Below are 15492 nucleotides of genomic sequence, written 5' to 3' on the forward strand. Positions count from 1 at the left end.
GTTGCATTTTATGGATTTTATTTAGTACATATTACAGAGAAGATGTGTCTCATGTAAATGCTCAAAGCTTTTCTTCCTGCATCCTGAGGTAAAAATAAGGAACATAATTGACATAAACAGGAGTTAAGTTCCTATAGCACCTAATCACTGTAATAACATTGAGTGAAACGATGTTATGTGAGGACCTGCTGTATGGCCTTTTTGGTGAATTTCTTGCAAAACAGTTTATAAGTGTTAGCCACTTTGGACTGAATAATATTGCTTTAGGTGCCACTCTTGTAACATGGGCACCAAAACTGACTACCCAGGCAACTGGGCAATGAAAAACAAGGCCTTTTATCCCTTTATAGCTGTGTGCTTGCCATGGTTGGGAACCAAGTGGATAGACCTGTCCAAGATTCTTTCCCTTGGGGTTAAAGAGGAATCTCGCCAAGCTTTTGATAGAATGCTTGACTCGTTTCCTTCGCCCATAAATGAGGTAAAAATGCTCCCCACCAGCACCAAACTGGATTCCAGATTTCTAAGTCATCTCCTAGGGAGAAAAAATGAGGTAACTTTTCCCTCCTGCTGATAGTAGGCTCTCATGAGGATGACCTAGTCCCAGAGAAACGCACTCATTCACATTGTGAAGGGGGAAATGAGGCAGAGTCTTCGCAAGGCCGTAACTGGATTTTAAAACACGTGTCATTCCCAGACAGCTCTACATTTCTTGACTATTGGACACTCTCAAATGGGAAATTGATGAAAAGGTTGACTGAGCTCTATATGTGCAAAGGAGTAATCTCCAAACAGTCTTTTGAGGATGACCTGTTTCCTACAGTTTATAGGTACCTGTTTTTGATTTATAATAGTCAAACAGGGATGAAAATGGGGAAAGAGTTCACAATGTTGCTTATAGGAGAGAAAACTACATATTTTTGTAGTTTACATTTTTATAAACTTTAAGATTTGTAGAACCATAATCCAATATGTAGCCTTTTGCCATAATGATGTAGTTTTTATTTAATAGCTAAATTATGATAGCCCCACTTATCCGCAGTTTTGCTTTTCAAGGTTTCACTTACCCACTGACAACTGCGGTCCGAAAATATTAAATGGGAAATTCCAGAAATAAACAATTCGTAAGTTTTAAATCGCACGCCATTCTGAGTAGTGTGATGAAATCTCATGCCGTCCTGCTCTGTCCCGCTCGAGATGTTGAATCATCCCTTTGTCTAGCGTATCTACACTGTGTATGCTACTCGCCTGTTAGTCATCTGGTTATCTGATTGACTGTGGCAGCATTGCAGTGCTTCTGTTCAGGTAACCCTTATTTTGCTTAATAATAGACCCAAAGGGCAAGAGTACTGCTCCTGGCAATTTGGAAATGCTAAAGGCAAAGTGCTTCCTTTAAGTGAAAAGGTGAGTGCAAGTACAATAAGACATTTTCAGAGAGAGAGAGACCACACTCACATAATTTGTATTTCAGCATATTGTTATCATTACCTATTTTATTATTTTTCACCTTTTGTTGGTCTCTTACTGTGCCCAATTTATCATAGGTATGTATGTATGTATGTATGTATGTATGTATGTATAGGAAAAAACATTATGTGTGGGGTTTGCTGCTATCCATGGTTTCAGGCATCCACTGGGGATATTGGAACATATCCCCCATGGGTAAGGGAGACTACTGTACTATATCCTTATTTGGCATTATTTCCTGCTCTGGCCACAGAAAATGATAAATTATATTAATATTTGATATTTCTGTTTGGTCAGTTTAACTAGTTTTAGAGTTTTCTTAAACAAAAGTAAAATGTAATTTCTGAAAGTAAATTCTGGGGTATTAACATCTTCATGGATATGGAAAACCTGTCATGAGTCAAGAGTTGCTCAGTCTTTTTTTTTTTTTTTTTTTTTTGTCAGTGATTAGGTCCAGTAATTAGGCAGATTGCTGTGTGTTTTCATATTTTCAGAATAGGGGTATAACCTCACTGAATATGAATGAATCAGTACTTGACAGAGCTGAAAATCTTGCCAGTATTTTTATGTATGATTAAGTATGCTATCTGAACCAGAGCAGAACTGTTTGCTAATTCCCACTGTTATATATACACACATATGTATATACACATGCACACCTTTTGACTTTATTAGAATTAAAGGATATTGAGGGTATTTTCATTTTAAAGGTCCAAGAGGCAAGTCTTGACCTCGCCATAGCCCCATCACTGTCTTGCATTTATGTGAGACTGTCCAAGAATCAGGGATAAGTGGGCCCTAATTTGTCTGTGGGGGGGGGTCTTACCTATCTATCTTTTACCCGTTTTAAAACTCAGCATGTTCCTATAGAAGTAGCTATACATTATTCTTGGCATTTAGTTTTCAGGCTGCTTATCTGAGCTTTGCCTAAAGGAGTGTCCCAGTGGGTAGTCTGCTCCAACACCTGGGACCGGGAACAACATGACAACGGCAAGAAGCCCCTGCACACCTACCTTTTTTGTGGCCAGATGGTCCTGGTGCTGGACTGTCAGTTAGAAAAACTGCCCATGAGGCCCGGGGATGTGTAATTGGTGCTGCCAAATGTGCCCGCAGGGTTTGTAACACTGAAGACGGGAGACTATCTTCAGAGGCCTGAAGGCACTGAACAGTACAGGGAGAAGTGTGCGGGGTGGGGACTGCTACTCTTCTTAGCTGTTCCAGAAGAAGAATGCTCCTGTGGCCTTCATCGTGAATGGAGGAGTAGTCGAATTTGGCCAGGGTTTTGGAAAAACGAATATATATGCTCAGAAACAAGAGCTTCCCAAGAAGGCGATGATGACCAAACAGGCCAAAGACATGGGCAAGTTCAGCTCTGTCAGTGTGTCTGCTTTTAATGAAGAGGAAGAGCAGACTGAGGCTCGGGAAGTTGCTGACCCGTGTGCACAGAATGCCAAAGTGATTGAAAACAACCATAGGGCATGAGCAGGAGTCAGTAAGAGCCGCTGAACTGGAAGCCAAGAAAGTGAAAATGAAGGGGACCTTGACTGACAGCCAGTTCAAAGGATCAGACCAGAGGCAAACATTTAGATCAGGAGGAAAAAGAACTTTTTCTTGATTGCATGGACTAGTTCCTACCTTTATGCCCCAGCACAAGGGCTTACACTGCTCCCCATTGATTCTCCTATATTCTGTGAGGTCTTTGAGTCCATCTGACCGGCTTTCTAGAAATGGATTTTTCTAAATCTTTCTATATATAGGTCTTCTGTACTATTTTTTTGTGCATTTGTTGTAAACTTCTTCAGCTGTGTGGAAATTATGTATAGATCAGTGCTTGAGTGTCTCTAGTTTCTGAAGCTGTTCTTATTCCTTCAAAGTTAATAAAAATGTTTAAAGATTAAAAAAAAAAGATGTAACTATACAGTATTGTATTTCCCAGCTGTTACCCCACCACCCACTGGGGAAGCAAACAAATAAATAACAGTAAATTAAATCACCATTCTCTACACTGTGTTTAACATAACATATTAATTTGGATTATAGGAGATTATTATTGGACCAGTGTTCAGATTTTATTAAAACTTTCTGATTATCCTATCATGTATTAGAGATGCCAAGTATATAAGCCTAAAAATGGTCACCTCGCTATACTCAGTTCTCTGCCATCTGCACAGAATGTGCCTTTTCCATCTCACACCCCCATCTTATCCTCCTCAACATACAGCATCACAGCACCAAATTACAGCCTCCTTTTAAGGTTCAACTTAAATGTACTGTCCTCCATTAGACTCTCTGGTTTCCTTTCTATCATCCTACTTGTGGAGGATGATGGTACTTTTTCCGTTCTTTAAAATACCAGCACCCCTCACCACACACGCACACACACACACCAACTCCATATTCAGCTTTGCGTGATGGTTAGGTATAGACTCATGTTTTATCTCCTCTACCACACTAATTTACTTGAGAGCCAGCATCTGTATTCTTTACTTTATACCTTTTTAAAAAAATGTTATTGGGGAATATTGAGGAACAGTGTGTTTCTCCAGGGCCCATCAGCTCCAAATCGTTGTCCTTCAATCTAGTTGTGGAGGGCGCAGCTCAGCTCCAAGTCCAGTCGTCTTTTCAATCTTAGTTGCAGGGGGCACAGCCCACCATCCCATGTGGGGATTGAACCGGCAGACTTGTTGTTAAGAGCTCGTGCTCTAACCAATTGAGCCATCCGGCCAACCCTATTTTATATATATTTTTTTAAATCTCCCATTGGACCTGTACAATAAATCCTTTTTGAAAAGATGGAGGAATTTTAAAGAATCATGCAAAAGAACACCTCTTTAGTGAATCAGAACATTGTTGGAGGGCATGAAGCCTATGTTGATCACTATCGTTTTGGAAAAACAATACTTACCAGCTATTCCCTGGTGCAAATAAGAAAAATTCATACTTATTGAGCCAGAATGAGGCACTAAGAGTAACTCAGTTATGAGTCTGATTGAGGGTTAAGATTCAGTTTGTACTTGCTCGGGGAAAGTTTATCAAGTCTAAGACTGGGTTTATCTGATCGTTACTAACTATATTATATTGAGTTTGCTTTTTTGGTGGGCAGGAGGGGAGTGGTTTGAGCCATGTTAATAAGTGGATTGCTCACATAGTTGGGCGTTTACTGAGTTCTTGATGAATAAACTCCCAGAAGAATTTACTCACATCTTACAACAGAATGTCTCTAATCGGAAGGAGGCATCAGGTTGTTTTCCAGTCTTCAGATTTTTGCAAGGCCATGAAAGCACAGATACTGTTGACATTTTTTGTTTGTTTGTTTTCTCCCAGGTGATTAATAAACAGTCTGTTGTCACTTAGTTTAGTACCAGGTATGAGCTGGTGGGTAGTTCAGCTTCAGTCAATGCAACTGTAGAATGTTCCATATTTTAGATACAATACAACTCCCAAGCATTTCTATTTCAGAAACTGAAGCAACTTCCAAGGTAGTTTTGTGAATGCTTTAATTTCTCACAGACTAATTAACTCAGCCTGTTCACCTCCGGGAAATCATAGTTTCAGACTTGTACTTTCTGTAAAAACAATCCTCTTAAATGAATGTGATGGTTGATCTAATTTGACCAGCACAGAATGATTAAGATGAAGAAGGAAACCATGATCATAATACGCAAATTGCCAGCATTAAAAGACGTGGAATTCAATAAATATTTCTATTTTTATATTCTACGTCTCAGATTTTATAGACTCATAAAGCTAGAAAGAATCTCAAGCATTTTAGATTGGTGTTTCTTAATTTTTTCTTGTCTTATGGATCTTTTAGAAATTATGATGACAGCTGTGGATTCTCCTCCCAGAAAAATATACTTGCACACAAAAGTTTGTATTCAGATTTAAGACAGTCTCACTCCTAAAGTCTGTTTATGGATCCTAGGTGAAGAAATCCCTGTTCTAGTCCAAAGCCTGTCCTCAGGGTCTGGAGAAGTTTGAGTGACTCACCCCAAATCACACAGCTTCTATAGCTGAATACTTCTCTTAGTCTATTGTTCTTCCACTATTCTGTTCCTTTCTTTAAAACCCGTTCTGAATTTACAAAACACAAAGGAAGGCTAGGGTTTTAAGCCTTAAAATCAACTATTTCAGCTTTAGCTTACCTAATGAGGAGATTAAAATACAGTAATACCCAAAACATTTAAATCATTGATTTGGAAAAGCCAAAGAACTAAGCCAAGTTTTTTATAACTTGCTGTGGTTATTCAAGGGTTAATCCAAGATCCCTAGTTGATCTAATTACTCCATCAGTTTCTTAACTGGGCTGCCTACATCGAAATTCATCATATATCTGTCAAGCAAATCACTCCAGAACACTAGGTCTGTTTATTCATCCTGTTTACCTTTCTTTCTCTTGCACTTCCCAAAGGTCCCCCCCAACCCCCCATGGTTGTGTGCAGCCTGACCTACCAAGCCTTTTTGGGGCGGTTTCGAGCTGAAAGCATCACAATAAGCATTAGTTGCCACTTACTATCATTATTTAAATCGTTTTGTTGTCTCCTAGCAATGTACCTTTCATCATGTTACTCAGTTTCTCTGTATTTCAGTATCATCATCTGTAAAACTGAACACAATACCATTTATATTACAGTCCACCATGTTGTAAGAAATAAATGTAGCGCCTAGCTCAGTTAAGGGACAGCTTTTACTATTTCCTGCTGCACCCATCCCATTCTCTATTGGCACCAGGCAGGTTTCTCCAAGAGCTCAGTGCCTCATCCTTTACATGATGTTGTTGCATCGTTTATTCACCATTAACTGAGTTCCTTCTCTATCGTCTTCACTGCTGTGTTGGATTGGGGGGATATATTGTGTTCTCTTTTTTCTCTGTTCATCATAGTTCCTTTATTGCTATGAATATATGCAATTCAGCAATCTGTTCTACAAGATTTGATCATTAAATTAACAGAAAGCTATTTATGAAGCTTTTCATAAAATGTTCTCCCAGTTTTCTATTGTTCAGAGGACAATTATTTTATTTCCAGTGAGGAAACACTTGATATAAGAGTCTCTTCTTTTTGAAGTCCAGATTTCTATCTCCAGAGTGCTACAGAGCAGTTAATCATATGGCAGAGCTCAGCTTCTAATTTGATGCTTCCACAGGCCAGGGGCCCTCACTTTTCCTTTTGTTGGTGGGGGTGGGGGTAGGGTAGGACTCCTAAACTGGTAAGAAGAAAAGTTTCAGCTCTTAAAACAGAAATAGACTCAGAGATACAGAGAAAAAAGTGATGGTTGCTAAATGGGAGGAAGGTTGGGAGGTGGGGGAAGGCGAAGGGATTAGAAAGTACAAATTGGTAGTCATAAAATAGTCACAGGGATGTGAACTACAGTATGGGGAACATAATCATTATGTTGTATAGATTATGTAGGGTGCCGGACGGGTACTGGACTTATCAGGGGGAGCACTTCATAACTGACCACTGCGCTGTACACCTGAAGCTGATTAGAATGATATTGAATGTCAACGATAGATAGATAGATAGATAGATAGATAGATAGATAGATAGATAGATAGATAGATAGATATTCATGGAATATAAAGTACAGCACAGGGAATATAGTCAGTGGTATTGTAACAGCTATATACGATGTCAGAGGGGTAGTACACTTGAGGGGGAGGGTTATCGCTTTGTGAGGGGTTTAAATGTCTAATCATTATGATGTTTTTATACACCTAAAACTAATATAAAAAATTAAATTAAAAAAAAGGTTCAGCTCTTAATCCTCTATCTTGATCATGTTCTTACCATTTGAAAAAATGATTAGGCATATCCTTAATAGATATGTAGTGATTCATAAAATATTCATTATTCTAACATACACATTATAAAAAGTTAAAATGTAAATTAAAGTATGAGTCTTTTAAAAAAGACACGTTCTATTATTTTCTTCCTAAGCCCCGGAAAGATCATCTAACTGGCATCCTCTTTGGAAATCATTCTTCTGTCAAATCCTTGAGACCCAGCTCAAGTCCCTACTCCTGCTTAATTTCTTGATTGTGCCATTTTATCTCTACAGCTGGATTGTAAACTACCTGAGGTTAGAGACAATGTTTTATCTGTCTTCTATATCCCACAAAAATACCTAGCACAATTTTGTGTACATCATAATTATTCAATGCTGTACTGTTGATTCATTTCTTGGGACATGTCAAAGAATTATTTCACTGATTGTCAACAAAAGCGGGGGAATCCTCAGCCCTATTCGACCTTAGCAATTCTGGGTGTTATTCCTGATACTATTCATCTTGTAAGAGTAAAGACAACCCTGTCTTCATTTACAGTTTTGTGGAAATAGATATACTATGTCTGATTAAATGATTTGATTGGGACATCACAGGAATGGTACAATCTGAGAACCAAACCTGTGTCAGCGCCCACATTTTTTGTTTCTTGAGATTTCTGTCTTTCAGTGTCTTATCAAATGACTAAGTGCTAACCCATAGCATTTTATTTTTACACTTTATCTATAGTTAGTTTTTGCTGGTATTGGCCATGTTTCCTCTGTTTGGGTATACTATTTTATAGTTTGCAGGTCTCTGTTCTGTTCCTCTAGACCAATACGAGGTCTAAAGACCCTTTTATTTCTGAAATTAATTATTTGCAGTTACATTTGTAAATTCTTCATAGCTATTTAGCTTTATGAATATCACTGGCTTAACATCATAACCTTATTTTTATGGCATTCCTACATTGTCATCTCTTTCTGGGTAGAGAAACTGAATCTAGAAAGAAAAAAATGAGAACAGTTTATTGTCAATTGCAAATCAAGGCAACCAAAGAGATGAAAACCAAACACTAGTTGCCAAGTTTTCAGTTTGTTTGTGTCTCTGTGGATTATGTCATTCCTTCATAAAAGGTACAGTACTCTGTACTTACAATATTCACTAAATTAGATCATAGTTGTTACCAATTGCAACTTAAAGGCTTTGGAATTTTTATTATTTCATTTGCTTGATAGATATATTAGTCATTTTTTTCTTCAAAATTTCAAGGGCTTATAATGACAGATATTTCTTTTTCTTGCTCATGGCTGTGCATGTCAGTGGGTTGGCTCTGCTCCACGTCTCTCCTTCCCATTGTACTAGCAGCATCCTGGATATGTTCTTCTCAGGGGGGATGGCAGGAGTGTGAGAATGCAAGCCAAACCACCCAAGCACATTTAAAGCCTGTGCTCATATTACATCTGCTAAAACCTATTAGCCAAAGAAGTCAGTGGACTAGCCTAATACCGACGGCACATCAGTAGAGCAGGGTGTATGTACTCAGTCCTCAGCGGGAGGCTGTGCAGTTACAGGACAAAGGATCTGTATTACAGAGGGGTGGCAAACTGGGGGAAGTAATTCAGTCTCCCACTGTAGGGAAGCAAGCCATTAAAACAATCATATATTTGCTAATATACGTCCTGTGGACTTGAAACAAGACAACACTTTTTTCCATGAGTAACTTACATCTTCTTTGACTATGTTATTTTGAAAATTCTCCAATGCTCTGAATTTCTTTCAAGACTGCCTCTTTAATCCAAAGTTATTGTTTAGTAAAAATGAATGAATATGAGTAGAAATAATAGTGACATTAATTGCTTTCCATGCTTTGTTTGAGAAAGAACTAGAATTGCTGATTGATTGAAAAAATTTAAGAGCTGGATTAAAAGGGAATAAAGTAGAAAACTGCCTAAACAAAAAGCATTCTTGCTAGTAAACTGCTATGAGATAAATCAAGCACTTGGAATTGAAGTGGAGGAAACAGAGTTAAGCTAGATTATTAACTCATAGTATGGAGGTTGATTTCTGAGATGCAGAAGGCACCTCATAAAAGGCATTAAAATATCTATTCTTATATAGATAAGTAGGGAGAAAATTCAGAAATGGTGTGTTATAATCTTGTGATTACTTAGCGATCTATTAAAGTCAATTTTAATATAATATTTTATCACTAGTTGCAAAAATGAGTTTGCATATTAGTATTAATGCCTACTAAATCCTGGAGTGGAATTAATAGTTCCCTAGAAACCCCTTTCTTCTTGAAGTGATGGTAGATGTGGCTGCTCAATTGTTAATATTTATTGTTTTCTTTTTTGCCGTATATTTATCCTTGAATGGAATCTTTTTATTTTGAAAATGACACCTTTTACAACCTACATTGGTAATACTTCATAGAAGGCACACTTCATTTGAACAGGTTGGAATGCTATAGAAACTCAAAGGAAATGATGCTTTATTATGGTGTGTAGTATTACAATTGTATCTCCTTGAAATGTATGAACAAAGGTATGAACAAGGAAAGGTATGAACAGAGGAGATGTGTAAAGCAAAGCTATACGATATTAAGCATAACCTAGTCTACCTTTTTTGTCATGGAATTGAAACTTCATTTCTCTCTGGAACGTGTACCTGGCATTATAAAACAAATGTATTCATATGTAGTCTAATGAATATATATGTGTGTGTGTATGTGTGTGATACACACATATATGTATAATTTATGTTTTTTTAAACTTTATATTTTAAATTATAGACTCATAAAAAGTTATAAACATAGTACCTAGAGGTCCTGTGTACCTACCATCATGTGATCCAGCTTCCCCTAATGTTAACATGAGACTAATTTTTAAATCATCGACTGACCTTCTTTGCCATCTTTAACAAGCCTGTTTTATATTTATGTGTGTGTGTATAAATAATATTTAAAGAAAAGACACCTTATTGTACCTGATCCTCTATAGCTTTCAGAATTATGAAGTGTCATGTAAGGATCCTTATGTCACTATTGCTTTATCTCTAGTACATTCTTCTCCATTTTCCCCATTTCCAGATTGTACCATTGATTGGCAAGGGATTATGTCTCATCTACTTTGCTGGTATATTTCTCCCCAGCAATTTAAAAACTATGTAAGCCCCATTTTACTCCTTATACTGAAGAAACATACTCAGTTGGCTATTCACATTTCTTGTTTTGAGTTTATTTTGGTGATGTTTGAAAACTTGAGATTTTTTTTTAAATATTGTCTCTTCTTTTTTTTCCTTTTAGCCTGAAAATGAAATTTCTTCAGACTGTAATCATGTAAGTATGGATTTTCCATAATTTATCATGTGTGCTTTATGTATATGAGGACAAATTTTGGGGAAGCTTTTCGTGTTGTTCTGGAAAGCATTATGTTTTTTTTTTTAGATTCCCTTAATCTTAAAAAGAGGATGATAAGCTTTGTTTAAGGGCCATGGTAAATCTACAAATACTCCTCCACTGGAGAAACCAGCAGGTTCTGCCAAATAATATCTTTGTACTTAAGTTTTTCTTTTGTTACAGCTACCGTATGAAAATAATTGTTTCTGTGCTTATCAAGTTTACAAATTCAGATTTCTGTATTTTAAAGTTGTTTCATTTCATCACCACACAATCATCTAGTAGCTGCAGCAGTGACTACTAGAGGCATCACTGCTCATTTTGAGGGTAGGACCCTGAAAGCCTAAAATATTTACAGCCCTTTCCAGAAGAAGTTTACTAAACGCTGCTCTTGCCTATGGATAGAAATATAAATAAGAAAAACTTCTTTATAAAGCAGTCGACTTAAAACGCATATATGCTTTGGCCCAGTATTCCTACTTCTAGGAATTTATGTGTAGTTATACTTAAAAGAATGGATTAGAATGTGTCCGTAAAAGGATATTTGTTGTGGCATTGTTTATAAAGCAAAATATTAGGAAAAAGCCCTCAAAATTCATCAATAGACCAAATCTGGCAGAGGGAAAGCCCAAAAGAAGCTGATCTGTGTCTAAGAACCCCAAAGGGCTGAAGAATAGGAAGGACACGAGGACAAATAGTTTACAGAAAACGCGAGAACTGATGTCATAAAAAGAGAAGATTAGGACACAGACACAGAGGGAAGAACACATGAACATACAAGGAGAAGATAGCCGGCTACCTGCAAACCAAGGAGAGAGGCTTCCGAAGAAATCAGTACTGTTGACACCTTGATCTCAGACTTTTAGCCTTGAGAATTGTGAGAGAATAAATTTCTGTTATTTAAACCATTCAGTCTATGGTATTTTGTTAAGACAACCCTAGCAATCTAATAAATCTAATAATATAATGCATTGGCATTTATCATTTTTCCCATTTATAGGTAATGGAACAAATTTTTTAAATTAAATAGCTTTCCACCTAGTAGGGAATTCAGGAATGAATTAATGTCATTAAGCAAGAGATAAGATAGTTATGAACAATTTTTTTGCCAATGAAATTGAAAATGTTGATGCAATGGACAAATTCCTAGAAAAACAAACTTACCAAAACTAACACAAGAAGAAGAAAAACATTTGAATAACCCTATGTTTAATTAAAGAATTGAATCTGTAAATAAAAATCTCAATAAAAAAACTCCAGGACCAGGTGAATTTATTGGTCAATTTTTACAAACTCTTAAGGAAGAAGTAACATTAGTCTTAGAGTGTGATAAAAATGGAAACATCGTCCTGTTCAGTGAGGCTAACGTAACCTTAATATCACCTGACAAGGATATAACAAGAAAGGAAACAAATAGCCATTGTCACTCATGAACCATAGATGAAAAAATGCTAAGCAAATTAGAAACTGAATCCAGTAAAATATAAGAAGTGAACTACATCAAGACTAATTTGGGTTTACTCCAGAATTGAGGTTAAATTTAACATTTGAAAAATTAATCATTATAAAGGAGAAAAATCATGTTATTATCTCAGTAGATACATTAAAACGCATTTGATTAAGCTCAATACTTGTTTTTTGAACTTTTATTATGGGAAATTTTCTAACGTTCATAATTAGATTGAAGGTTGCAGAATAGAAGGTTAACTTACAAAAATCAGTTGTATTTCTATTGACCAGCAATGAACAACTGAAAATGAGTTAATGAAATAATTTCATTTACAATAGCATCAAAAAGAATCAAATACTTAGGAATAAATGTAACAAAAGAAATGTAAATTTGACCTTATGGTGGTGTTAAGGGTTTTAAAGGAATGAAGATAGATATGCCTGGAAACTGGACTCTGGGCAACTCTCCTTCATAAAACTGATCTATGAAGGTACTATTGATTGTGAAATCTGTAACTAAACCTACTAAATCTGATCTTCTAGGTTCGATTTTTTGGTTTAAGCAGAATTTAGCTTATATTACATATGTATATTTTCTCTGAAAACTATCAGGGATTTTAGTTTTAAATTTTTTTTACTTTAAAAAAATTGTTCTTAAGTAAAAAAAGAAAAAAGTATGTCCGCATGATCATGTTTTATTTTGTCAGCACATTTTTTCCTTTTGTCTTTAAATGCAATGACATTTTGTCATACTTTTCTGTTAACTGAAGTGTCAATATGCTTTATCTGACTCTGTACAATGAACTTTTATCTTTTATTTTTATCATAATTTATCATTAATCATTTATATTTATCATAACTGATGGTAAATTTCATGCTATTCTAACTGGAGCTTTTTTTATTTGTTTTTTTTCTCTTGTACATAGTTGTTGTGGAATTATAAGCTCAACCTAACTACAGATCCCAAATTTGAATCTGTGGCCAGAGAGGTTTGCAAATCTACCATATCAGAGGTAGGTTGTGGAAGAATTTTGTGGGTTTTTAATGGCATAGAAAACTACGTCTCTTTACCAGACCAGTCATTAAGAGAAGAATGACTCAGTTACTTTATTTTTCTTAGCATTCACATCTGTATTGTTTAAGAGATAGGCCAGTGTGGGTGTAATTAGACTTCTTTTTGTTAACATTCACCTACACTTACAGTAGGATGCTGTTGATTCAGACAAGTTGATAATCAGGCTCTGTTGATCCCCAAACAGAAAACTACAGCTGTTCCTGTCTTCAGTGCTGCTCTCACACATTTTACAATCTGCCTGTGTCTGAGGCATATCAAAATGGTTTCCCCAGGAGGCTTATAAACATTTCTAAGTGTTTTGGCTATGCATTTGGATCAACTGAACCACAGAGGCGTAGGCTTCAAATAATAGGAGTTAGCATTAAAAAGGTGTGTAAAAAGATTGTTGTGTATATTGTTATAAATGAAGATTGAGTATAAAGACAAAAATAATTAATGAAATTGTGTAGCATTGTATGGATGCTAATTGGGGAAGTTTTTCAATTATTTTTCTTGGCTTAATGTAAACAACAAATATTAGTGAAAATTGTGGTATTAAATTTTTTATGGTATTTTATTTTTCATAATCAGTGATAGAAATTCCAGGAAGCCAGAGATTTCTGCATACTGAAGTATAAGAATTACAAAGCAAACAGTTGCTATTTTTCTGTCTCAGAGTTAATAATCATAGATCTTGCCACATATAGGTCTGTCTTCAAACTACCCTGTTTGATGACTTAAGTCAGGGCCACTTTCTTCTGGGCTCTTCAGGAAGACCCTACTCCCAATGAGCCCCCAGCTCGGGTTCCTCACTTAAGGCCTTGTGGGAGCTATTAGAATCTATTTTTGTGCTCAAACCTTCTAATCCTGGATCAGATATGTTTTATTCTTTTATAGCAGGGACCCTTGTTCATATTTACCTTGGAGCTTCACAATATGTAGAATAGCATATCTTTGAAACATTGATCTTTAGCTTCTAGCTTCAGTATTTTCCTCCAACTCCCTTAGCTAGCTATACATGTGTGACTAGCTATGCAAACCAGTATGATTGCCACGTGAATTTTAGCTCAGAGTATATGCAGATTCATCAGAATAACTTTTTTTTGGCTTGCTTATAACATACATTATAAAGCTGGCTTCCTTATAATGTATACTGTAATGATGGCCTGCTTGTAACCTTTTGGAGTATTGTGGTTCTGTAACAGATTCAAGTAACAAGGGCACTTCTCCCTTGCTAGAGGGAGATACTGGAGTCAGAGAAATTAAATATCAGGAAGAAATAGTTGCTAAGAAAACATTTTATTCTATATCTCCCTCCTATCTTTTTTCTTAATTTTGGAATCCTATTTCCAAAGAGAAAAACATCACAAGAATACCTGCAAACTGTAAACCAAACTTTTTATTTACTCTCCATGATTGAGCCAAATACTGCCTGCTTTTCTCCTGCCTTACGTCAACAATAGAGTGAATCTGCTCCCCAGCCACTTCAAAGTTTATGCCTATTCATAAATGTGTTGATGATTTAATGCTGTTTTTTGCTGTTAACCTTAGAAATTTTCCTTCTGTCATTTTAAACTTCTGTCCAATAGAATGGTTGAAGAAAAGCATAGCCTTCTAATTCAAACACTGTACATCCTATTGTAATTGGTGGTGAACTGAAATACAAATAGTACTACATTTATGTATTTCAGTAAAATCTCAAGTGGTTATAGTCAAATATACTTTTAATTTCTTATTGGGGCTCCAATTCAAATTGTGCTCTTGGTTTTTCTTCAGATTTAAATTGTTGATTGCCCAGTATTAGATCCCCTAGGAATACTTCTACTTCATTAAGTTTTCAAACCCAGGTGTCTGCCACTAGTCCTGTTTTTGTTTTGTTTTTTAATGCATGGTTTTTTCAGTGATTGAATTACAAATGCTGAGATTTTTCAAGGAACTATTCCTCCTTTCACTTTGGAAACTTAACTGTTTTGCTCAGAAAAAAACCACAGAACTTTTCCTGGAAATATATTCATGGCCCTCTTTTTAGGCATCACAAAAAAAAGAGCTCAAGGTTAAGCTGAAAGAATTTCATTCATCTTGACTGTTGAAGATGCATACTGCTTCTTAAAGCCAATGTGAGACTATTTACTTAAATTCCAAAATTTGCTTCTTTAAAAGTAAACACAATTTTCTGTCTTGAACTCAGTCTTTGACTTGGTTTGGAGTTAGACATAAGAGACCTAGTGGCCTATAAGAGAAGTGTGTGTGGTATGTCCTTCCCCCAGCACCTTGTGGAAAAGAAGATTATATTTGTTTTGCCCTTCGTACATATTTATGATAGGTGGTGTGATAGTGGAGAATAGTCTCTATTGGTTTTTA

The 15492-nt window shown here is 36.1% G+C and overlaps 1 protein-coding gene and 1 pseudogene across 1 annotated transcript in view; both read left to right on the forward strand.

The window, feature by feature from the left end:
* Positions 1 to 15492, forward strand: part of GLG1 (golgi glycoprotein 1) — a 103969-nt gene that overhangs the window by 45531 nt on the left and 42946 nt on the right. The window contains exons 2-3 of the mRNA XM_019710346.3: positions 10536 to 10568; positions 13004 to 13090. Of these exons, the coding sequence (XP_019565905.3) occupies positions 10536 to 10568; positions 13004 to 13090 (120 nt within the window). The remainder of the gene's footprint in view (positions 1 to 10535; positions 10569 to 13003; positions 13091 to 15492) is intronic.
* On the forward strand, positions 1656 to 3100 carry LOC109459159 (STING ER exit protein pseudogene; annotated as a pseudogene).

Source organism: Rhinolophus sinicus, chromosome 8 (assembly GCF_057876585.1).
Source record: "Rhinolophus sinicus isolate RSI-liver-muscle chromosome 8, RSI-T2T, whole genome shotgun sequence".
Classification (NCBI taxonomy): Eukaryota; Metazoa; Chordata; class Mammalia; order Chiroptera; family Rhinolophidae; genus Rhinolophus; species Rhinolophus sinicus.